The sequence below is a fragment of the Centrocercus urophasianus genome, unplaced genomic scaffold (genome assembly GCF_019232065.1).
Source record: "Centrocercus urophasianus isolate 14NV4802_14NV808 unplaced genomic scaffold, USGS_Curo_1.0 seq_10, whole genome shotgun sequence".
Lineage (NCBI taxonomy): Eukaryota > Metazoa > Chordata > Aves > Galliformes > Phasianidae > Centrocercus > Centrocercus urophasianus.
In genome coordinates, this window is record NW_024884142.1 from 40712557 (window position 1) to 40735980 (window position 23424).

The 23424-nt window shown below is 39.7% G+C and overlaps 1 protein-coding gene across 3 annotated transcripts in view; it reads left to right on the forward strand.

Moving 5' to 3' along the window:
- The first annotated feature begins 558 nt into the window (after positions 1–558).
- The window catches only part of DSE (dermatan sulfate epimerase), a 32674-nt gene continuing 9808 nt past the window's right edge, over positions 559–23424 (forward strand). Inside the window, exons 1-4 of one of the 3 annotated variants that reach the window (XM_042826334.1) lie at positions 559–624; positions 8081–8210; positions 11584–12052; positions 21619–21872. In XM_042826334.1, the coding sequence (XP_042682268.1) occupies positions 11637–12052; positions 21619–21872 (670 nt within the window). In that variant the 5' untranslated portion in view covers positions 559–624; positions 8081–8210; positions 11584–11636. Of the gene's footprint in view, positions 625–8080; positions 8211–11583; positions 12053–21618; positions 21873–23424 lie in introns of those variants that run through there. The other 2 variants (XM_042826344.1, XM_042826353.1) reach the window with 2 other exon arrangements.

Below are 23424 nucleotides of genomic sequence, written 5' to 3' on the forward strand. Positions count from 1 at the left end.
GCCGTGCAGAACCCGCAATTCCGACAGTCGGGGTTGGGGCCGGGTGCGCATTTCCTTGTTTTGCGGCCGGCGCTCCAACAAGCGCACCCCGCTACAAGGGGCGGCCGCGCTGCTTCCGTGCGGGAACGGCAGCGGGGCCGGGGGCTGCCGTGGGGGCGGCGGGCGGAGCGCGACCGCGCCGCCGCCATGGCGTGAGGGGCTGGGGCGGGGAGGGGGAGGGAGGAGATGGAGGACGGGGAGAGGTAAGGAAGGAGGGCGGGGAGGAGGGGGTGGAGCGGGAGGGGGCAGCCGCTTTCTTCCTGAGTAGAAAAACGGCCCCCCCGCTCCGTGCCCCGGGGCTGCTCGGCAGAAACTTGCTGTTCGAGGAATTGCGAGGCTGCGCCGAGCAGGGGCCGTCGGCAGAAAGTGCGCGCCCCCGCACCGTCGCGTCTCCGCGTCCCGTCCCGTCTTTCCGCTGGGCGCGGCGGGCCAGGGGGCTCCTCTCGGCGGCGCTGCGGGTGCCGACGGGGCGCGGGTCGGGCCCCGCGCACTGGAGGTGCTTAGATCTGTGCCCCACCCCCGGCAGCAGCGCCGGAGCCGTTCGCAGGCGCTGAGTGGAGCCTCGCAGACGTGCCCGTGTGAGAGGTAAGTGGGAGCATCCTCATCGTGCGCTTAGGGGAGCCCAGAGACAGGAAAAGGGAGATCTGCCCGATGCAACTTCCTGCCGTTTTGATTTTTGGTGGTGGTTGTTGGAAAAGTCGGAGTGAGCTTGGGAGCGCGGCTGCCACCTCCCGCAATGCCGGCGGCCCTCGGGCCGCTCCGTGCCTCCTGCACGCCCCGCGACTGCGGCCCGACGGCGCCGGGAGCAGCCGCGCTGCGCCTCTTTATGACATCCCTTCTCCAAACAACGTAAAGCTGTGCTGCTCCCCAAGCCGCCTTTTTGGACAGTGACAGCGTAGGAAGCGAATGTAGCTGGGAATGAAATGCAGGAATTATTGCTCGAGTAGCTGCAGGGTTTGCTCAGCCTGAGAAGATCTATTGCAGTTTAAATAACACTCAAGTTTTAATACGGCCCAAACAAAGAGCAAGCAAATCTCGGCTGAGCATTGCCACGCGATGGTTATCACGCCAACAATGATCATAACTCAGCACGGGGTTTTGGGAAAGGAACAATACAGTGAAGGGCAGCAGTGGGAATCAATAACTCAGATTCTGTTCATTGCTCTGAAAGTCTCTCGCTGGGTAGCCTCGGGCAGCATGCCCCACCTCGCTGTGCCTCTGCTTCCCCTACTCATAAAGCAGATAAATGTGCCCGCTGCGTCATGGAGGTGCTGAGAGCCCTAATTAATTAATTGAGTTCATAACTGCTCAGAGATCCCTGGGTGCATTTTTCAACAGAAGCGCTAAGTGTTACTCCAGCTGGGGGTTCTTGCATTGTGTGGCACTGCTCCTATGGGTTTCTTTTGTGACCTACATTAGCTGAAGTTTTTAATGGAAGGCAACAAAGTGCCAGTTCTGGATTGGAATTTTCTTGACTGTAAATTTTGCCGGCAAACAAAGCTACAATATATTTCTAATAGGCTGTCTCACTGGGGAAGGACTGCCAGTGCTTTAACAAAATGTTTTCTTGTTATTCAAAATAAGTTTGCTTTTATTGCTGGAAGTATTGGGATACTTAGCACTGATTAGTATTGCCATGAAAAAAAAAAAAAAAGGTATTATTTAATATAAGAACAAGGTACATTTATAATTGTATCTGCATCCTGTGTGGATGCTGACCTCAGAAGACACTGAGGTCAGTGGCTCTGTCACTGTATCCCTGTACAGCCACTTCTAACCCCAGCACTTAGGTCATAGAAAGTATGTGCTGCAAAGGAAGAGCTAGGCAGATTGGTTACCTGTGGTAAAAGCTGATAGTTTCTAGTCACTCAAGTGAGCTCAAATGTCATCACAGTTTATTTTAATTGTTCTAATGAGGTATTTAGTAAATTTCTACATTACAGTGGAGAAAGAAGTGCATTTAATTACCTGGCTAAGTGTTAGAAGTTGTTTTCATAGGTTGCATACAGTTATAATAAAATTGAAGCTATCTTTCAGCTACTCCTTTATGAGCAGTGACTCAGTGCCTTCTTCTGGCACTTTTTCAGAAAAAAAAAAAAAAAAAAATTAAGAAAGAAAAGAAAAGAATAAAGTTTTTCAAACCTGGGTCAGTGATGGTAGGAAATTATTGCCCCCAGCAGGCAGCTGGTGGTTTGCAAATGAGTAGCACCATCTTATTTGCAGGTGAAGAAATGGTCCCATCTGTCAGTGGCAGGCAGCCTGAGCCATGAGAGTGAGGTGAAGTGAGGCTGTAAGTGAGGCCATGCAGCAGCAGTGTCTGCACAGGACTGTGACTCAGTTCTCACTAAATGCAATCACACTAGTTTAGTTAGAACTGAGTCACATTCCTACGGCTGTGTTTGGAAATTTGAACATCTGGAACCCCCATCATACTCCAGCAATGAGCAGAAAGTGATTCAGTTACTACTGCTATTGTTCCTGGATATTTTGCAAGAAATAAGGTTTGTTTTCCCCTTTTTATTTTTATTTTTTGCAGAGATTAGAAGTATAAACAAGGAAACAACTTTCTATAACTTTTGTTTCCTGGTTTAGACTTGGTAATCCAAGTATGAGGATAATAAAAGATACGGCTTTTTCTTAGTGAGCTGCATTTAATTGGCAAATAGGATATCTCAGCAGCAAGCTTGTCCTGCCTGTTTGCACTTCCTTTCAGCTGGTTTAGATAAAGGAGTTTGGTTACAGTGTTGTACTCCCAAAGCTGCTACAGCGCAGTGCCAGTTTGTGTTCACAGCTGTAGTCATGTCTTTATTATACTTGGGCTTAATATTTGGTTGAAAGCCCATCCCTTGAACTGTTCCCTGTTTGGGTGGGTGTGCTTTGTGCCAAAGCATGGACCATGACCCAGGGATGACATTCCAGATATGCACAAGGTGCAGCTCTTCTTCACTATGATCCAGAGGGCCAGATCCTGCTCACCTTACTCAAATATCAGGATTTATTCACTCCACAGATTCAACATTTTCTCATGTGAGACCTGTGTTATGTGTCTGTTGGCACAGCTTATCATGGTGGGGACATGATGAGGTGTGACAGCTTCATTAGCAAAAGCCCCAGACCCTTGTGCACTGTGCTTTTTCCAGACTCGATTATTTGCTCAGGATGGGAATGGAGCAGGGAAGGGGATTAAATCCTGCCAGGAAATAGGAAATATTGCTGATGTCATGTGGGTCCTTTCTCACAAATGCTTGGCCAGCAGAAGTTCAGCAGAAGCAAGGCGTTGGTAACACGGACCTGACCTATGAGGTCTGGTCATTTTGGGAATGGCATGAAGGACGGAGCACTGGGAATAGCTTCTCCCATCAGAGGCTGACATCACTTTTTCACTGCCGTTGGGATGCAGTCAGTTGTTAAAACTCAGTCGCAGTGAGGCTGTTATTTTTACATGGTCTGAAAGTACCCTTGTTTGGTCCTCTTTTCTTTTTTTTCCTCCTAGCTCAGACTCAGGGAGAGTATCACAGGGATTGGCAATAGCCTTGTTTAGAGCAGACAATGGACTTTAGGGATTCTGGTCAGTTTTCTCAGTTAGGTATTGTGTTTCAGTAGCAGATAAACTTAATTTTAACATTAGAGTTCTTCCACCACAGTTTTCTTTATGTTCTTGCTTGTTTTCATTTGTTTGTTTTTATCAGAGATGATAAGTATGCTGAATGTTTGATAGAAACCATGTTTGCCATCATAAGTTTTCAATGAAATATTTGCTATAGCTATGGAAGTATTTCAGAAATTCTCTAAGGATGTTTCTGTGGATGCCAAGTTACTTTAAAGCTTTTTGATCAGATCCTTGTAACTGTGGTATGCCACATTTTTTGCTAACGTGCTACGTAATGTTTTGGTTGAACTGTGAGAGCCATGCCTGCACAGCTCAAAGCCAGAAAAATTAGTATTTGCAATTCTAAATTTAAAGATTAACCTGTAATTTAATGGTAATGTTGAAGCCTACTCAAGAAAATTGGTTACGCCAAACATGAGCAGCTAAACTTTGCAGAAGTAGTGAAACTTTGAGCTGTGTCTGTATTGGAAGCTTCTTTCCATGAAAATATAACTGGCTCTTCTTATCATGTCTGTTCTCAGCCACAGTGAAGATAGCAGTAATCTCAAAGAAGCAATATGTTTTATTTTCTCTCCAAGTTTGTACCCTGAAAAACATTGGGTGCATCTGGTACATACATATTATATAGATAGAGAAGCTATGTGCTCTCTATACATCCTTATGTATAGAAATTGGAGATACAGAGATGTATAGCAATGAAATATGAATGTAGCACAGGTAATGACAGAGTTGTACCAATAATTATGAACAGTATATTGAGTAGAGGTGAGAAGGGGCTGCCAGGTGAGGTGGTGCAACTGAAGAAAATAAACATAGAGATGTTTGTATTATAGCAAATGAAAGAGTAGTTCTATGTGAGTATGCATGTCTTAAAAGTAGATGTAAATAATATAAAACCAAGCGTTGATTTAAGTCAGATTATAATCTTTTTAGATTCGTGAATTGACTAGCATAGATTACTTTGGTTTTTACCAATGTTCTTTACATGTCAGCATAATAGAAATAAAGTTGTAGGATAGCTTTGTATGCAAAACTGAGTCATTAATAGGATATGAGAGACAGTTAAAATGCGCTTTGATCCCATAGCAAGCAAAGGATATGATGCATTCCCATCTGTTGATATGACATTCTGTGGAAATGCTAACAAAAATAAATACTCGATATCTTCAACTGCCGAAGTTTGTAAATAGGCGCAGATATACTTGGAGAAAAAGCTGAGTTTGTAGAACACCAGCTGAGGCATTTGTCTCCATTCATCTTGGAGGGCAATTAAAACAATAAGCAGGAAAGTTTAAAGCTGTCAATTATACATAGTAGAGGTGAACAACCAGCCAGGGGACTTGAAACATTTACAAATAGTAAAAGGAGTAAAGAAGAAAGCTAATAAAAAGATATTAATTGGAAAAGGGAATAGGAACTAAACTGTGAGATGGAAACACCAGTGTCAGAAGTTTCTGATAACTGGCCTGCTGAAGCAGCAAGAGAAGCTCCACACGCAGCAGTCTGATCAGGTTGGATTAGGCACAAGGAGGATTTTTGTTTTGACGGCAGTAGAATTGCCTTTCCCCTTTTACATGTATGATTAATTTTTTCTGTCCTGTATTTGCACCTCCTGGGCATTGCAATCACATAGTGTGTTGCAGCTTTTCCTGTGCACTGTACTTCTGCTGCTTGATCCGTGCACAGATCACGCTCTGGGTAACCTCAAATAATCTCTTCCTTTGCTTACTTCCCGTGGTGAGACACAGTTTCTCTTCTGGCCAGGAGGCTGCTTTCACAGGAAACCTTCTGTGTAGTTCCTGATACCCCAAGTCCAACTGTTCACACACTTCCAGGCCTGCTGAACTGGTCAGAAAAAGCTATGCTTCTTAGCAGTTGCAAAAAAAAAAAATAACCTGAACTGTTACAGGTTCCTCTGTTCTGAGTTTCTGCACTGCTATGGTGATAGTTCTAGTCCCCAGAAGTTTCCTACATGTTAGAACTGTGTAATGGATGGAGAAGTGGTTTGCAGGTTGACCTCTGGGACATCAGTGGAATGGGCAAAAGCAGTTCATACTTTCTAGTTGCCTTTGTTAGTGCTAGCTTCTGTGAAAAATAATTATTTCTAATTATTTAAAAGGCCTTTTAAAATTTTTTTCAGCTTAGGATAAAATAAAAAGTTCTGGAGCTCTCAAAGAGATCTTTCTGTGGAGGTTCATAGTTATATAGTCCGTGATGGTAGAAGTGACTAAGCTTCTATTCACTGAATGCCTTAGCAGGCATGTCCAAACTGGTTGGGAATTACTGCCTTTATGGTGCTGCATATCAAAATTATTTTCTTATTCATTCTAGACAGCGAAGTATAGATTAAAGGATCCCAGTGAGAGTTAAGAGTAGTAATGTTTGTACAACTGAAAAATTGAGAAAGCATTTGTGTAGTGGAATAACTTATAAAATAGAAGAAAATTCCAAATTCCCAGGCTATGGTTTGGGCATGCAGAAAATTTAAATCCTGTTTTTGCTTGAGGCAGAGAAAAGGTTATGCATTGGGTGTGTGTAGGCCATGCTGATTTCTAAATATGGTGGTAAAAACAACAAATACGATTTTAAATAGAAGGGCTAAGTGCAGGCAGGGCTTCCATGGCTGATAACTTACACGTTCTGCAGTGAACTCCTGCTCTGTCTGCAGCATAGGTGCAGAATTGAGTGCAACCCGTCATGATACCCATACAGCTGCATGCTGTGCTAAATAGATCCATTGAATTTTGTGCATAGATCAAAGGATAGGCACAAGTTTAAATCTTGACTGCTGACATGATGTCACAGATGGGTAATTAGTTTAGGAACTACTTTCTTCTGGTTGCCTTCATGGTTTTCAGAGTTACAGCAATCGCTCAGACATGCAAACTGATGCAAAGCCTCTTTTAAGGTTATTTTAGATCATATTAGAACAAGTGCAAAACAAACACACAGGTACCTGAGTGGTACTTTCTTTATTGCAGATTGATTTCTGAGTTATGTTTTGCATTTCAATATTTAAGCTTTTAAATACTTTTCAGATCACATACTTACGGTGTAGCATTTTTCTCACAATGGAAAAATGAGAGGAAGAAGCAAAGTAATGTCCCCTGGTGGTTAAGGTTGTAATAGGTATTACTCAGGTTGTGAGCAGTGGTACTCCACCTTCCCAGCATTGTTACTGGAGGGACAGATAATCAATCACTGAGTTTGGAGGAAGGACTCTCAGCTGCATGTCAATCTCCTGTACTCTTGTCTAGCCCTGCAGCTCTGAAAGGATCTAGGTAGTACCTGCTGATGTGGAACATTAGCACACTAGTCATTAGGCTTGAGAGTTTAGACACTGGATTTGTTGTGGTTACTACAGTGTGCAGATAAGTTTGTACTTTTCTTGGTCCCACTGTATTGCCTAATTTTGCCCACAGATAGATCCATGAGTCAGTATAGGAACTGAATGGCAATATATGGGGATTAGTCTCTATTGACTTTTTCATCTCTCTGTTTCCATGGACCCTAGCTGCATTATTTTGTCCTTAAATGCAACTAGTTTCAGTTAGATGACTCGATTACATTCCTGTTTTTGTTTGCAAAATACTCAATCAGTGCTAAAGCAGATATTCTTCTATAAAATAACTTTCCAGTTAACATGCTCATGGTTTTAAAACATCAGTTTCCAAATGATAAACTTGGTTTCATAGAAGCTGATTCTCCACCGTGAGGAGGAGGGCCCTTAGCCTCAGCAAGCATAGGCAAGAGCTGTGTGCTGAGACAGTCACTCCTAGTGAGACTGGGTGGGCAGGGCTGGTTTGCGTGTGCCTCAACCGTGGTGGGAGCCTCTCATTCAGTAACCTGAAGAATCCATGCTGTTCTGGTGGAAACTTTAATCACCAGAAATCCTAAGTGCCAGCTTTGCTGGTCATAGATGTATATGCTGATGAGATATCATGTGAGAGGTGAGACATGGGTGAATCTTGAAGATGCTACCGGAGATGCTCACTATTTCTTTTTTCTAAGAGAAGATACAAGAGCTGTCCCAGCAAAAATCGTCCCTAAAATGCCTCTTCAGAACTGAAGTCACTAGTCTCTACATGTTTTTGTTTTTTTTTTTTTTTAATAATCCATAATGTCAGGGTGCTTCAGGTATTGCTGATCCAACCAGTGCTGTCCTTTCCTCACAGCCCTTCACCCCCTCTTCCTGCTCCTTTGCTCTCTCTGCTGGAGCTGTCTTTCAATGCACAAGCAGCTGGAGTTAACAGGGCCTCTGTTTTCCTTTAGACAGTGTTTATTTGGTGGACCTACTGTGTATAACAATGTCCAATTCAGTTAGTGGCATCAGTTTTATAATATTTTTTTTTCCCCAGTAGAATATCCAGTGTTTATTGTGGATGAGGAGAATGAAAATAGTTAAAATTTATTCTTTTTTTTTCCCCCTAGAATAAATGGTGTTCCTCTATTGTTTTGTTTCTGCTGGCAGTGGAGTGGAAATCATGGCAAATGCTTTTTCAGTCTAGGACTGAGTGACAACCCTTCAAAGTATATGGTATATTAACATTTTCTTCAGTGGGTAAGCATCCTTCACTCTCCTTACTTTTAATACTTTATCAGGTTATGGTTTCCAAACTGAATAAAAAAACTGTTTTCAGAAAAGGTTGAATTGCACGATAAAGTTTTTCTGGAAGATGTGGTTGGTGATGATGTAGTGTAATATGATATTAAGGAATTCTTTTTACTTTAAAAAGTAGTATTGTGAGTGAGATTTAAGCAATCAGAAAGCCGGGCTCCTTTTCATTTCAGCCCTGTGTATTGACCAAATTTGTTGCAGGTTCACCCACAACTGTTAAGTTGGGGTTTATGTGGCCAATTGTCTGTCCATGTTTGGCTTCACCTAAGTTATGGAGATAATTGGGTTTCAGATGCATGTTTCCAACAGTGCAGTATGTTTCTTTAGGTTTCAGTAGGCAACTAAGTTAGCTAAAGAAACATCAGAATATGGAGTTCAACACATAACGCTTATGCATTATGCTTCAGAGGTTAATGATTGTCATCCCTTCCTCCCTAAGGATATTTGTACCATTATATCGAATTTTAAATAGTCTCTAAAAGTTATTATTTTTGGCCGGGTTCTCCTGTCAAGGGTGAATTGGTTCTTCTGGAGCCTATTACATCTCATGTCTGATAATTTTTGAAGTAGTTTTGTAGATACCTTACAAGCCAGTTTAGTTTCTAACCAACTGCAACGAGGAAGAGCGCTGGCACCTCAGAGCCCTGTGGTATTACTGAGAGAGATCAGTAAATCAGTAAAATGTGGTCAAGTCCATCCTACTCTGGGAAGGCCTCAATTCTGCATGTGTTTCAAGGCAGCTCAGCTACTGGAAGCCCCTGTAAAGCTTGTTTTTTTTCAGGGCTTTGTCTGTAACCACCTAGTCCGTATTTCCTCTCTGGCTGATACTGCCTGTCCACGGCTGTGACTTTTCGTTATCAGTTTTGTTAGTCCTGCTCTTAAGGGCACTGCAACTGAGACAACACAGAACACCTAAACACCTTTCTTTCCTCCCGTAGCATTGCTTTGGCCATGCTCACGCTGTCCCAGTCCCCCTCTGTGGTTGAGGCTGGGGCCTCCGCAGAGGTGCATGTGGAGAGGAAGGTCACTCTGTACTGATGTGATTTGATCACAAATTAGTGGCTTTGTAGTCCTGTTTTTGTCACTGCCTGTTGACTTTCTTCCAAACCAGGAAAAGATGGGGAGGGAGGTTATTGAATTCATAAAATATGAACTATAGATTTTAGACAACACAGGAGGTGTTTGTTTTTGGTTTAGTGCTGGGAAACGTGTGTCCGAATTTTCAAAGGGGGATGTCATGGGAAACTTTGCAGTATATACCCTGGTCAGAAAGACTGTAATTTAGGGAGATTTTAAAATCATCCCTAAATTCAAGTATGTGTTTAATTTCTCACTGATGTGTGAGAGTCCTTACAGGAATCAAACCAAGGCAAGGAATGCATGGAGTCCTTTCTGCTGTGTGGGATTTTTTTTTTTTTTTTTTTTTTTTTCCTTTTCTCACCACTTCTAAAGGATCATAAAGTGTTTTTTTTTAAGCAATGTGGTAATTTTTTTTTTTTTGGTCATGATAAAGCAGTTCTCAACAGTTCTTGTTGAGCTGGGTTTTTTTTTTGTTTTGTTTTGTTTTAAATACACTGCATTTCAAAAGGCTTTTTTCAACTTTTATTTAAAATATATTTACCCTTCCTTTCAAAATATATTTCTGTATGTATTCATTATTTATAGGTGAGGATACCAACAGAATTGAGTGTGTTTGGATAAACTACAGTGCATGTTTCTTTGTGTGTGCGGTGAGCAAATCTGTAGACATAGTACAAGCATTACCAACTAAACCACACTTTGATCTGTGTAATGTGTCCTGTAATGATTGGTTTACATCCCAAAAATGGCAAAACTTACCTGCAAAATGTGTTAGCGTAGTATGAAAATGTCATCTTCCATTACTCTCTGTTAAAGCAATTGTGTTATGCTCTGTAATGCATAAATGCAGACAGTTACAGAGTACAACATTATTTTTACCCTAGGGAAGAATGCAAAAGAGATGTACTTCTTGGCCGTAATTACTTTCTTCTAAATTGACAGAACACAAATGACTGAGGGTCTGTGTACCCAGTAGTTGTTGAGGGTCCCAGTCCAATGAGATTGCCTCACTGTGCATGCAGTAATGACACTGTGGAATCAGGATGTGGGTCTCTAAACATGGTTTTAGCAGCCTAAGTTTCTGTTAGGAAATGTTGGCATCTATACATAGGGAACTGTGGGGAGAAATAAAAGGTTGCTTTGTACTTCAGCCTCTTATGAGTTTTATTACTGAATCCTATGAAACAGGTTTTCCATGGAAAAAAATATTTCATATTTGTTTTTAGGTTTTCTTTCCTCCTGTCTATTTCTTTTTCAATAATTGAAAACTACTGTTCATTATTTACATAAAGCTGTCTCTCTTCAGTCTGCTTTCTGTAACCTTTCCCCTGTGAAGAATTTGAGGAATTTGTTGGCTTTCCTCAGGGGGATCCTGGCCGTGTTTTATCTGAGACTTAAGGCTAGATAGTTGGTGTTTTCTACTAAGTAGCTTACTATGTTTAAATACTTCCATTTAACCTCAGTATAGATTTGCCATTTGGGCACATTTTGAGAAGTTGTGTATGTAGGAAAATATGTACTTTACTTTAACCTTCAGCCTCCTTGGTAGCTGGCAGTAAATCTTCAAATGCAAGATGGAGAGCCGCTTAGGGGAAAAAAAAAAGATACAAAATACCTAAATGCCCTAAAGGCTGGGTATTTCAGCTGTGTTTCTAAGGCTCTGCCTGTTCCTTGTTCTCTTTATTCGTTTTTTGTTTTTTTGTTTTTTTTGTTTTTTTTTTTTTTTTTTTTTTTTTTTTTTTTTTTTTTTGAAAATGAGGACGTGTCAGAGCACAGTATAAAATGACCTCTATGCAAACTCTAGCATACCACATCCTTCATTCTCCAGCTGTTAACATCAGCCAGTGCAGCACACAGGCTTGGCTGCTGCTAGCACCATCTCAATGGCAGTCCCCACTCCTCCTTCCTTCCCTCTCTCTCCCTCATCTATTCCCCAGTAAGACAGCAGTGCTTTGAGTTAGGCACTATTGCAATGAATTGAAACTTCAGTGAGTCCCAAATACTTGAACTGTCAGTGTGTTCATTCTCCTTGTATCAGCTCCTGGTAGGAGTATATAGATTTCAAAGCAGGTAGGTTTTTCTTTAGGATGGATTGCTCAGTCTGAATGATTTGTAGAGAAATGATTTGAAAGCCACATGTCTTAAGTCTCATTGGAGTCATATTTCCTCAAAAGCATCCTTGATTATATTGCCTTACGGATTGTTTTTCTAACTCTTTTACATCTGTCTGCCATAGGATATTTCAAAGATGATTTGGCTCCCACTGGGACTTGGAGATCTGATGCCACAATGAGGACTCACACCCGGGGAGCCCCAAGTGTGTTTTTCATACATGTGATGTGCTTCGCCTTCGCTTGCGGCATCAGGGAGGACGTGGATGCCATGGTTCCTTTTGTCAATGCCAACTACGACAGTTATCCCATGCTCTACTTTTCCAAGGGTGACGTGGAGGGTCTGCGTCTCCAGGCTGCAACCACACACCGACACATCACGGCTCGGCTGATGGAGGCAGTGCAGACAATGCTGTCAAACCCCCTGGAGTACCTCCCGCCATGGGATCCAAAGGAGTTCAGCGCTCGGTGGAATGAGATTTACGGCAACAACCTGGGGGCCTTGGCAATGTTCTGTGTTCTCTATCCTGACAACACTGAAGCCATTGGCATGGCCAAGGATTACATGGAGAGGATGGCAGCTCAGCCTAGTTGGTAGATTTTTATCTTTTTTTTTTTTTTAAGTTGTTATTATTGTATGAACTGCCTGCAGCTGGAAAAGTGAGTTAGATTAGTAAATTACTTGAATTGTTTCAGTTGTTTTAGCATTCTTTTTGACAGTAACTAACTTGCCAAACGCATTTACCCTCATCTGAACCAGCAGTGCCACATAGCTTTTTACCTTCACTGTATCTACCCTATTGTGAATTAATGCGAAGAGAAGAGGCAGGACCCTTTGTGTCTGAAGTTTCACTCTAAAGTTAAAAAAAAAAAAAAAAAAAAAAAAAAAAATCCTAAACCACCACACATCAGAAGCCAGGGTTTCCCATCTGATTTGTAGTGAGAATGTAGTGTTAACTTTTTCCACTCTTTTTCCAGACTTGCACATTTCCTTTGGGTAATGTTTCCTTAGGAAGAATTCAGAAAAGACTGCCCTGTGAAACGGTGTCTTTAGGATTTAGGTACAAGTGACACTCAGAGTTTCCTCAAACAAGTGTTTTATGAATGCTCTAACATCTGTCTGAGCTTTAGTTAAGGCTTGCAACTCCACATTGCTGTGCATTTCCCAGGCTTCCCTTAAAGACATTGTAGGTCATGAAAGAAATAGTTGTTTTTTGAAGTGTTTTACTGCAGCTGTTGAAGTGTCTAGCATTTTGATGACCTGCATTAACTTCATTTGGATATGAGTTGTCATATGCATTATTCTGTCCTCACTGTGCCACACTTTTTTTTTACAGGGGCAGAAGTTAGTGTTTTCACTGTTGAGTGAATTTGCTGATTGGAACTCTTAAGATAGAATCATAGGAACATAGAATGAGTTAGGTTGGAGGGGACCTTGAGGTCATCTAGTTCCAACTCCCTGCGATAGGCAGGGCTGCCACCCACTCAATCAGGCTGCATTAAGATACTGTATGATTGTTGAAAACGATCTTCACACTCCTTTGTTTTTCATACCTGATTATTTCCCTTTTTTTTCCTCCATGCTTTCAACGTGAAATTCACTCTGTAGCTCTGTAAGTTCTCTCCCTCATCTAGCAGTGGCTTTATGGAAGGCTGTAGCAATCTACCACCCCTGGGGCATGTATTACTTTGTCTGACTTTGCTCAAATTGGTCAACGTGTTCACTCCTACGGCTTCTGAACAGGCAGATTTCGTAAATCTGAGAAATATAATTAAAAAGTGCGTGCAAAACATGTTACTGCACACAATTCTCCACTTAGGATTAGACTAGGAGAGGAAAGATGGCATGTACAACGGTTCTTGTCTGATTGCTACTAGTAGATATTTAGGTGTTCTGGAGTTAAGCCCTACCTAAATAAGACTGGTTATGAACAATTCTTGCAGTGTCACAGTAATGGAACTATTAAAAAAACAATACTGTTCAGTCTATTTAATCGTGTTTAGTTTCTGTCAGACTTTGAGGAAAATATTATTCTGACTGCTAAATTAAGAATATTATCCTTATTTACTAATTCGAGGGTAGATGCTCTTCACAGGAGAATGGGAAGAAAGAAGGTTTTTGATGGTACTCAAGTTTAGGACTTTGAATGTTATGAGACTTATGTGTCAAAACTGCTTATGTCAGAGTAAAGAAGGCTTGTACAAAGATGTATTAGTAAGTAAAGCAAATCTAGAGAAACTTCTCTCCTTAAACTTCTTCTCTTATGTAAGTACCTAGAATGGCATGTAATTTGCCCTAAATTGTCTTTTTATCTCTGATGGTAGTCAACATGTATTGGCAAGTTAGATCTGGCTATCATATGAATTACTTTTTGGCAGCTGAATTCTTTCAAGAGTATAGTCTAGATTTCTTTTGACTTTCACTTAAATGACATTGACTCTAAAGTAACTCTAGAATTAAAAAAGCAAAAAAACTTGAGTTGGGTAGTTTGCCTCTAATTTTTGTAGTGACTGTAAGTAAAAGTGTATTTTGGTAGTGTGGGCAGTAGTTGGATAGAATATATCAACTTTCCAGCATCGCTGATTAATTGTTCAGAATGTCAAGACATTAATCACAGAATTGTAGGGGTTGGAAGAGACCTCCAGAGATCATCGAGTCCAACCCCCCAAACTGACTAACATTTTAAAAATTCATCTTTACATTAGAGAGAATCCTCTATAGTCCAAATACAGTTCAACGTATCAAGGCATAGTTATGATAAAGTCTACTGGTAATTGATACATGCTTGGAAATGGCATGTAGTTAAGCACTTGTGTCTTTCCTCAACCATTAGAGTAGTCATTTTGTATCACATAATAAAAGGCACCCTTAATTGAATTCCCATTTGTGTAGGCTAACACAGCTTGAGCTGTTTGTCATAACAACCGCTCCTGAGAGGCATGCTGCTCATAACAGAGCATCCGTAATTGCTACATCCTGGAGTAGGTTTACATTTAGATTAAACAAAGGGTCAGTGGCTAATAGCTAGCTATAATTATAATCAAAATAATATGGGAACAGACAACGTTTTGGAGCCTAGCAGGAGGAGGGAGATGTAGTAGATTAATGTTTTCATAAAAATAGACAAACTTCTACTGTTTTGCCTGTAAAAATTAAAAGCTGTTGTTAAATAACTTTCTTGATCTTCCTGGAATTCAATCTAAATGCCACCTAAAACCATAGGGAAAGTTTGTCCTTATGTAAGGCATCTTATATTACAGAGAGCAGAGGATATAGATCATTTTTCTGGCATTTTATCTCCGAGTCACCTCGCACACTCCCTTACCAGACATGCGTTGTTGGCTGAGGGATCTGCACTAGTGATTCTTTCCGTATGCTGTCTCGGCCTCTTCCAGAACAGAGTGAAGTGATGCAATTGGAGTCAAACACTGTGCAGAAATAAGAGCCCAGTCAGATTTTGTTTGGACAAAGCAGTTAGAAAAGGTTGTGGTTCGTTGTTGTTGTTGTTGTTTTTTTTACAAAGTCTTCTCTACAAACAGATACCTCAGAAGATCACGGTTTCTGCACCCTTTTCACAGTGGGAAAGATTTCCCTGCCTAGAATTGCCAGACAAGGGATTTCTGTACTGTTCTTTTTTGACACACAGTTCATGCACTATTTTTTAACAGAAATATGCTACCAGTGTATGATAAGGTATGGGATTTGACAGCAAGCCTGACTTCATGGTTTCACATTGGAAATAATTGCTATCAAACATGTGCAGACATTCCAAAGAAATAGCAGCAAGTAAACAGAAACTAACAGGTGTCTTCAATATAACAAATGTGTGACCCTCCTGGTATTCCTTATTATCTGGCAATCCCATAGCCCTCTGTTAGCCTATGCTTATTGAAAGTATTGGAGTATGGTGAAGTCTGCTGTTAGCGTACAGATATTGCTCAGTGTTGGACAATATGAATTGTACAATAAAAATGCATGAGTACAAATATTTAAATGTAGAAATAAGTTCATGTGCTGAATTGAAGACTGTGCTGACAACACGAATTTAGCACTTATTTTTAACTCCCAAAAATCAACCGTCTGGCACATTCAGAGAATACTGAGGAGGGTTTTGTAAGACTGCTGAGTTTTTTGCACGTTGCATTAGTATGTAAAAAGGTTGGAGGATGCTGTCAGGGTAGTCTCCTAGAGTGAGAAAGAAAAAGAATGGTAGGAGGATGAATTCAGTGTCTGGAATATACATTATGTTAGTGAGTGAAATATCAAACCCTTTAGTTCTTATCATTTTCATATGTAGAATTTAAAAGTGGAAATTGTGCATGACTCTGAAATTAAACTGCAGCTGAAGTGTTAAGAGTTTCTTCTATATCTTCTCTTTTAAAATAGGATTCTAGCCTGGTTTTCTGGAGATAAATCAGCACTCAAGTTCAGTGGCGACTATAGGGAGCTTACCTTCCTAGTCCAAAATTTGCTATAACCTGAAACTTACAGTAAAGAGCTAGGGTTAACATAGCTACATTTCTTTGCCGGCTTTATATAGCACTGAGAGTTACTAAAACAGATTTTATTAATATGTCAGTATAGAAGGGTCGTGATTAATATTAAGAAAGAGTAAAATTTGAAAGGGACTCTCTTATGATCAAAGGCAAAACTGGGAGAAAAGAATATAAAAGCAGTTTTGAGGATCAGTAGAATGATGGTTACAAGCCCATAGGGAAACTGAGAGAAAAAGAATGGAAAATAATTTTTCGAAGGAGTAAAGCTTCAGTTGTCTCCTCAGCATATTAAGCAGTAGGGCCCTACTTGTATAATATGCTCTTAAACTTCTGAAAAATACATTGTCTGTTGTCTTTTTTTTTTTTTTTGTTATGACTTTAGCCTTATATATTTAAGCACTCCTTTGTCTCTCTTATGAACTGAGCTGAAATGAATAGGAACAGACTTGTGTTGTTTTACCTTAGACACACACTAGAAATACAAATCATCAGTTTTTCAAGGTCTTAAAAAACAAACTCAATGTATTTCTTTTTGCAAAAGGCTGAGTACTTGCATTTTGCAGATTATGGAATTTTTGCTTTGGCGGCAAACAGAAAAATGTTGAAAGGGTGAAAGTTGGGAGATTGTTTTGAATTGATCAGAATTTTTTAAGGATTTTCATTTTTCTCTTCAAAACAAAAATTGGAAGATATTCTTCTGTCACTGAACAACGTATTCAATTTGAGCACAGGAAAATATTTCATTTTGGAGACTGTGAAAGAAAAATATTGGGCATTGGGTCTAGTTTATAAAATAAATGCTGGTGGTCTCATTTTCCCATTTCATCATGGTGTGTATTGTCTCCCTTGGTACGTATGCTTCTTCTGATCAGGGAGAACATTTGTCACCTTTGCCTTGTGAGTTGAAAGCTGTATCTCCTGCTCCCAAACAATAGCAAGGATATCTGGGGTGCCGTGGCACTGGTGTTGTCTGTAGAATTACACAGTTTGACACAGGACTAAGAGCTCACTTGGCCCTATTACATGCAGTATTTGCATCACCATTGGCATTTAACACGCATTAAGCTCAACCATGCTGTTACCTGGCTACCATGTCTAAGATGGATTACACCTAAATGCACAGAGGCAATGTCCTTGGAATAATTGCCAACTGAAAGTCTTGTGAATAGGGCCCTGATTCATTGCATTTGCATCAACCTAATGTGAATGAGTGTTTCACTACTGAAGAGTGATTTCTGCCATGCTTCTTGCAATCATTAGCTTAATGTGCCCTCAACCTCTAAGTTATTCTTCAGTAAGCGATTTGTCATGAGGAGGTTTGAAGCATTAAGAATCAGGATGTGGTCTACATTTGTAATGCATGTGTCAGGGCATGTTTAATGCTTCAGTTTGGATGCAGTGATGCCATATTATCTTTAGATACTGAGGTTGGAAGTCAGGTATCACACTGCCCACTGTTTCTTAAGCTAGTATGTTATGTTCTTATTTGCTTCAATTTGTTTTTACAAATCGGGTAAAGTGAAGGAAGGGAGGTTCTAAATATCCTGTAGGCTAGGATCAGGGATCTCACTTAAGCGAGAGAATTTTACTTGGTTCATATCCTGCCTTGAACAGAGCAGACAGTGTTTATTCCTCTTTGGCTTTCACCTCTTAGAGAAATGATAATGGTTTGGGTTTTGATAAGGTGGAATTTATGAGAAATGAGGGAATTTATATAGAAATGAGGGGGAAAATGCATTAACAGTTTCTGAAAGAAGGGACATTAGCAGTGTTGTATGTGTTGCCAAGAAGTGGGGAGGTTAGTCTTATCACGATTTTTCTTGGTTTTGTTTCAAAGAGACAAAATATTGATTTGTTACTTCCCATACAAATTTTTATGCAGTTTATGTTGTTTTCCAGAGCATGGGATCCCATTCAGTGAAGGTAATGTGTACACTGTTAGTTTGGGACAGTGTGGTGCCTGCGTGGTGGTGCTTGGCATCTTAAGGTGATGTCTACAGAATTGAGCTATAACCCCTTCCAGGTTTCATTGTTAATTGCAGAAGGTGGCAAATCTAAGACAGGAACCACGTTGCACTACACTAGAGTTCTCAAAACACATAGGAAAAATAAGCTGTTTACGTTATCCACAATCTCTTTGTTTCTCTGTGATTTCCTTATGGAGGATCTATGTCAGTGTTTAAAATAAAGTAACAAGGAGTATTTTAAATAGCAAAGATGAAGAGAACCTAAAAGAGCATCTCAGGCATGTGCTTATGTTTGAAAGTGGTTGTTCTGTAGTAAGGAATCCATTGTAGACGTTATTTACTCTGAATTCCTCTTTTGTAGCGTCTGATACCTTTGAAAGACAAGAGAGGCTACTACAGTGCTACAATAAAAGTTACTTGCTGCTTTCAAACACAGCTGTTAAGCTGTGGTTCATATTGTCTGATGTTTTACTCTGGAGAGGATTAGAAAATAGCTGTTCTCCAGCATGTTTTTACCCATTTTTATTTGAATAAATACAAACAACTTTTTTTTTTCTTTTTTTTTTTTTTTTTTTTTTTTCTTTTTTTTAGAGCAAAGTAGTTTGTAATAGCCTTGAAAACTCTTTATTCACAGACCATGGTAAGTGCAGGCCTGTGGTCCCATGCTTTCCCACGGCTTATCAGCCAGGCTGTTTACCACATCTGACGCTGGAGACCTATTTGAAAAATGAGAGCACAGTTTAGATACAAAAAGCGTTTAATGCTTTCTACTTGACCATTCTTCTTGTGTATCACTTTACACATTGTTTGACGCATGTTACTTGATTCCACTGAGATTCATTTAATGGAGATGCACTGATTTATATCAGCTAAATAGTTACTTCTCAGAAGGAAAGCTCATTTTAAGAACAAATGTTGGCTGTGATTTTTGTATGTTTAGAAACAAGGGTCTTTAAACTGTTGTCCTTGTTTTGTTTTGTTTTTGTTACTTGTGTGTACCTCTTCTGTTAAACCCCGTATAAGACCCACTACCCAGAATTAACATTTGAGGGAAATAATTACAGAACTGTCTTATCTAAACAGAAGGAGTTGACTATGTCAATGTGTAGCCCCAGGAAGCCTAACATAAACTTTTTTATATTGAAAGCTTTGTTATTATTTATTTTTTCTAAAGAAGTCAGCTTAAATGCAGTCATAACTAATCAGCTTAGCACTTCCTGTGTAGATCTTTTCCTATTTTATCAGAAGTGTTGCCACAGAGATTAATTTGTAGTGTTTTGCTATGGAGTTTGATACTGTGTTGCTCTTGAAGCCAAATACAAACTTAACTAATATCAAACCAAATATCTTAACAAAGAAGTATAAATTACATTGGTTCCATTGTCAAATCCCCCTTAAGATGAAGTCAGATAATGAACATTCAATAGTTTTTAATGCACTCTAATCAGCAATTAGTATGTTTTTATTAGGATACTGAAATTTGAATTAAGTGTTTTAAATTAATTCCTTATATTCTCTCATTATTCTTTCCCCCTCACTAATCTATAGCTTAGCCTCAAGCACTTGTTAATTATTCCAGACTACAGTCTTTGAAGTGATATTTCCTGTCCCCATATGAACTCTGGTCTTTGAATGTACAAAGATTTGGCAAAAAACAAATAAAAAATATGTTGGAAATATGGATTTGTGATAGAGCTTATCAAAGTTATGCATGTTTGAAGGGATTCCTGGCAGCAAACAAAGTGACAGGGTGTTCCCTATAACTAGCATAGAATGCAAATTTATTTTTACATACATGGCCTATTACAATTTCAAAGTTTTTCCAGTGCTAACCGAAGATGAAAAAGCAGAATAGAAACAGAAATAGATTGACAAATGACCACTTCACTGAGATTTTTTTGTTTTTCTGGCTCTGTGATGCAGTATAACTATCTGGAGACTGGGAAGTGTTGCTTGCCTCGTTAACTTACATTTTCTTGTAGTTTATCAGGAAGTATGGAAATAATAAGCACCTACATAAAGCATTTAAATGTTTTGACCTACAGATCTGTAACTTTTCCCACAACGATTAACACAAACCTAAATAAGAAATTTCACTATATCTGGCCAGAAACTTTTCTGATGAGTTTGAACCTGAAGCAAAACAACAGACAAAAGTCCCATACGGTGGCCACCAAAGAGTTTCATGAAGATATGGAGAAGACAAGTTGTACATTTTAAGAACTTTCATTCCTGACTCTTTGGCTGTTATTTGTTACCACACTTTTCACAGTTTTTTTTCTGTCAGTGCCTGCCTATTGACCAAAAAGAAATAACAATCTACAAACAAATTAATCTAGCCCAATAAAAACTCTGGTTCAAAGTTAGGTTTAATTATTTGTTGAATACATTCTTCTATTTAACTTAACATTCTTGAAATAATGAATTCATTTAAGAAAAGTAAAAATTTATAACTTCACTCAGGATAAAATGGGATTAAAGTCAGGAGAAAGTAAATGCTTGAAATGTTGGAAATTCAACTAATCAAAAAACCCTCTGAGGTTTCCCTTTTATAAAGGTATGAATGTGTCAAGGTCATTTGAGTTCTTCCAATGAAGTTAAATGTACTGAAATAAAAATTGAACATCATTTTCCTTGCTTGCAAACCTTGTGATTTACCATAGCTGCACTACTCTGATCTGATCTGATAGTCTTAATTTCTCAGCTCTTCGTTCATGCATTTTGAATGCAAATAAATGCTCCTAAAGCAGAATGAATATACGTATGCTTATAATCTTGTTCATTTCATATACTTTTATAATCTTTTCATATTACCGCTTATGCAAATCGAAAATGAAATTGTATTTAAAGAATCACAGAATAGTTGAAACTGGAAGGTGCACGTCTTCAGGAGCACAGCACAAATCTCACTGATTACAGTAGGGTGCTATCTTAACAATTTAAAATCCATTTCTTTAGTAAAAAAGTCTTGCAGAATAAGTGAAAAAAGGAACAACTATGAAAGCCACTAATGACTGTTAGCCTTTTAAAAGATTCTTCCCACTATGAATTCTTTTTTTTTTTTTTTTTTTTTTTTTATTTGTGACTGTGGCCTGAAAATATGCTCTGTATAAAAAAAAGTAAAGTCTTTTTTAGCCAATATATGCTTGATTTAAAGGAAGTATTTGTTCTGGGCTACCTCTTTTTCCATTATGGATTTTCATGAATTTTGCTAATAATTATTTTGCTTTAAAGACAACTTCAATCCAATAGCCACTATTATGAAATTATTAACATTTGACTCATTTGGAGAAAAAAGATTGTTGCAGGTTCTTTGGAAGAGTGTAAACTATGGGATATTACTTTCTTAGAAAAATGCTTTAAATCTTGCCTCAGACAAGTAGATTATTTTTCTGTACAATCAACATTCTGCATTTTTTTTTTTTCTTAGCAAATCCTAGAAATATCACAAACGCTGCTTTAATACTTAAGGATTTAATCTTTCTAGTAAAATTAATGAGATTTGAAGGTTAATATTATCCATACTTAGGACAGTATAGAATGCTCTCAAAGACTTGGTAAGTATTTTAGTACCACATTAAATTCAGCATCCATTGCCTAACTTTGGAGATGTTAAGTTATACACACCTTTAAGTATATTCATAGAGAAAAATGAGTAGATGAAACTCAATTAATTGGTATCTTTTTTTTTGACAGGCTGGTGAAGGATGCCCCATGGGATGAGGTCCCTCTGGCTCACTCCTTAGTTGGCTTTGCCACAGCTTATGACTTCTTGTACAGCTATCTTAGCAAGACTCAACAGGAGAGATTTCTTGAGGTAATTGCCAATGCTTCGGGATATATGTACGAAACATCATACAGACGAGGATGGGGTTTCCAGTATCTCCATAACCACCAGCCTACCAACTGTGTGGCCCTGCTGGCTGGAAGCCTGGTTCTGATGAATCAAGGTATGTGCTAAACCATAGGAATGCTTTTCTACAGCATATCAGCTCAATTGCCCATTTATGGAGTAACATGCAGGAACTGATATAAATGTTTTTTCTGCGGTTTTCCATATTAAGTACTCTGCCTATATGGCAGCCAGCTGCAAAGGTGTTGTGCTTTATGTGTTTTGAGAGCTCCATTGCATTGGGTTTGCTCTTATGCTGCTTAGAAAAAATGTATTTATTGAATAGAACAATAATCTGTGGGCAGATGTACAGGTTATGATATAAATGCACTATATCAGAGAATATATAATCACAGAATCACAGAATGGCCTGCATTGGAAGGGACCTTGAGGATCATGGATCTCCAACCCCTCTGCCACAGGCAGGGCCACTAACCTCCCCATTTAATACCAGACCAGGTTACTCAGGGCCCCATCCAACCTGGCCTTGAACACCTCCAGGGATGGGGCATCCACAACCTCTCTGGGCAGCCTGTTCCAGCACCTCACCACTCTCTCTGTAAAGAACTTCCCCCTGGCATCCAACCTAAATCTTCCCTTCCTCAGCTTAAAACCATTTCCCCTTGTCCTGCTGTTATCTATCCTTTCAAGGAATTGATCCCCTCCTGTTTATAGATTCCCCTTAGGTACTGAAAGGCTGCAATGAAGTCTCCCTGCAGCCTTCTTTTCTCCAGGCTGAACAAGCCCAGCTCCCTCAGCCTGTCTTCATAGGGGAGGTGCTCCAGTCCCCTGATCATATGAGTATATGTATATGATAAATATATAAGTAGCTGCCTAACTAATTTTGTATTTCTGCCTCACCGTTACTAAGAATTGACAGTTCCCTCATGTGTACTAGTACCAGTTCAGATTTGCAGGCAGTCTTTTAGGGTAGATTATCAGTTTGGGGCTTGTTCTAATGCCTGCAGACAGTCTGGCATTGGTCTGCATCAAGGTCAGCAGTCAGAAATGCCCTGGGCCCCAAACTTTCAGTTAGGCTATAGCACTTCAGTCTTGTTTCCCTGAGAGGATTGCCAAGCTGGAACTTGATCCACCTGTGGGCCGCAGCTCAGGACCTATCTTTTCAGCATCTTTTGCTAAGGAGATGAGCAAATCTTTACCTTTTTCCCTTTGAGCTATGTCCACTCTGAAGGAGAGTGCAAGTCATGGAAAGAGCAGGCAAAGCAATCCTATAGTAAACCCCTATAGTACTTAGGCTGAGAAGTGGAGGTCACGTGGCCAGCTCTAGCTTATAAAACTGTGTCAGTATTTTATCAAGATCTTATTTAAAATGTGCTAGACGTATTTTGAAATCTCAGTGCCACAAGTCAAGAAAAAAATCTAGTTTCTGGATGCTGATGGTGTTACTGAGCTGTTTAATCCTGCCAAGCAAGGGCACATCTGCACATAGTTGGAACTTTCAGACATCCAAAGAATGTGTGCCAGAAAAATGTGACACTTACTGTGTTTGGGGGTCAGTTTTTTCTTAAGAGCTTGTCATAGCAAGTGTGTTCACTAATGTGCATATGCTCAAAACCAGCAAGGGTATGCATGGAAACTATTCCCTTTCT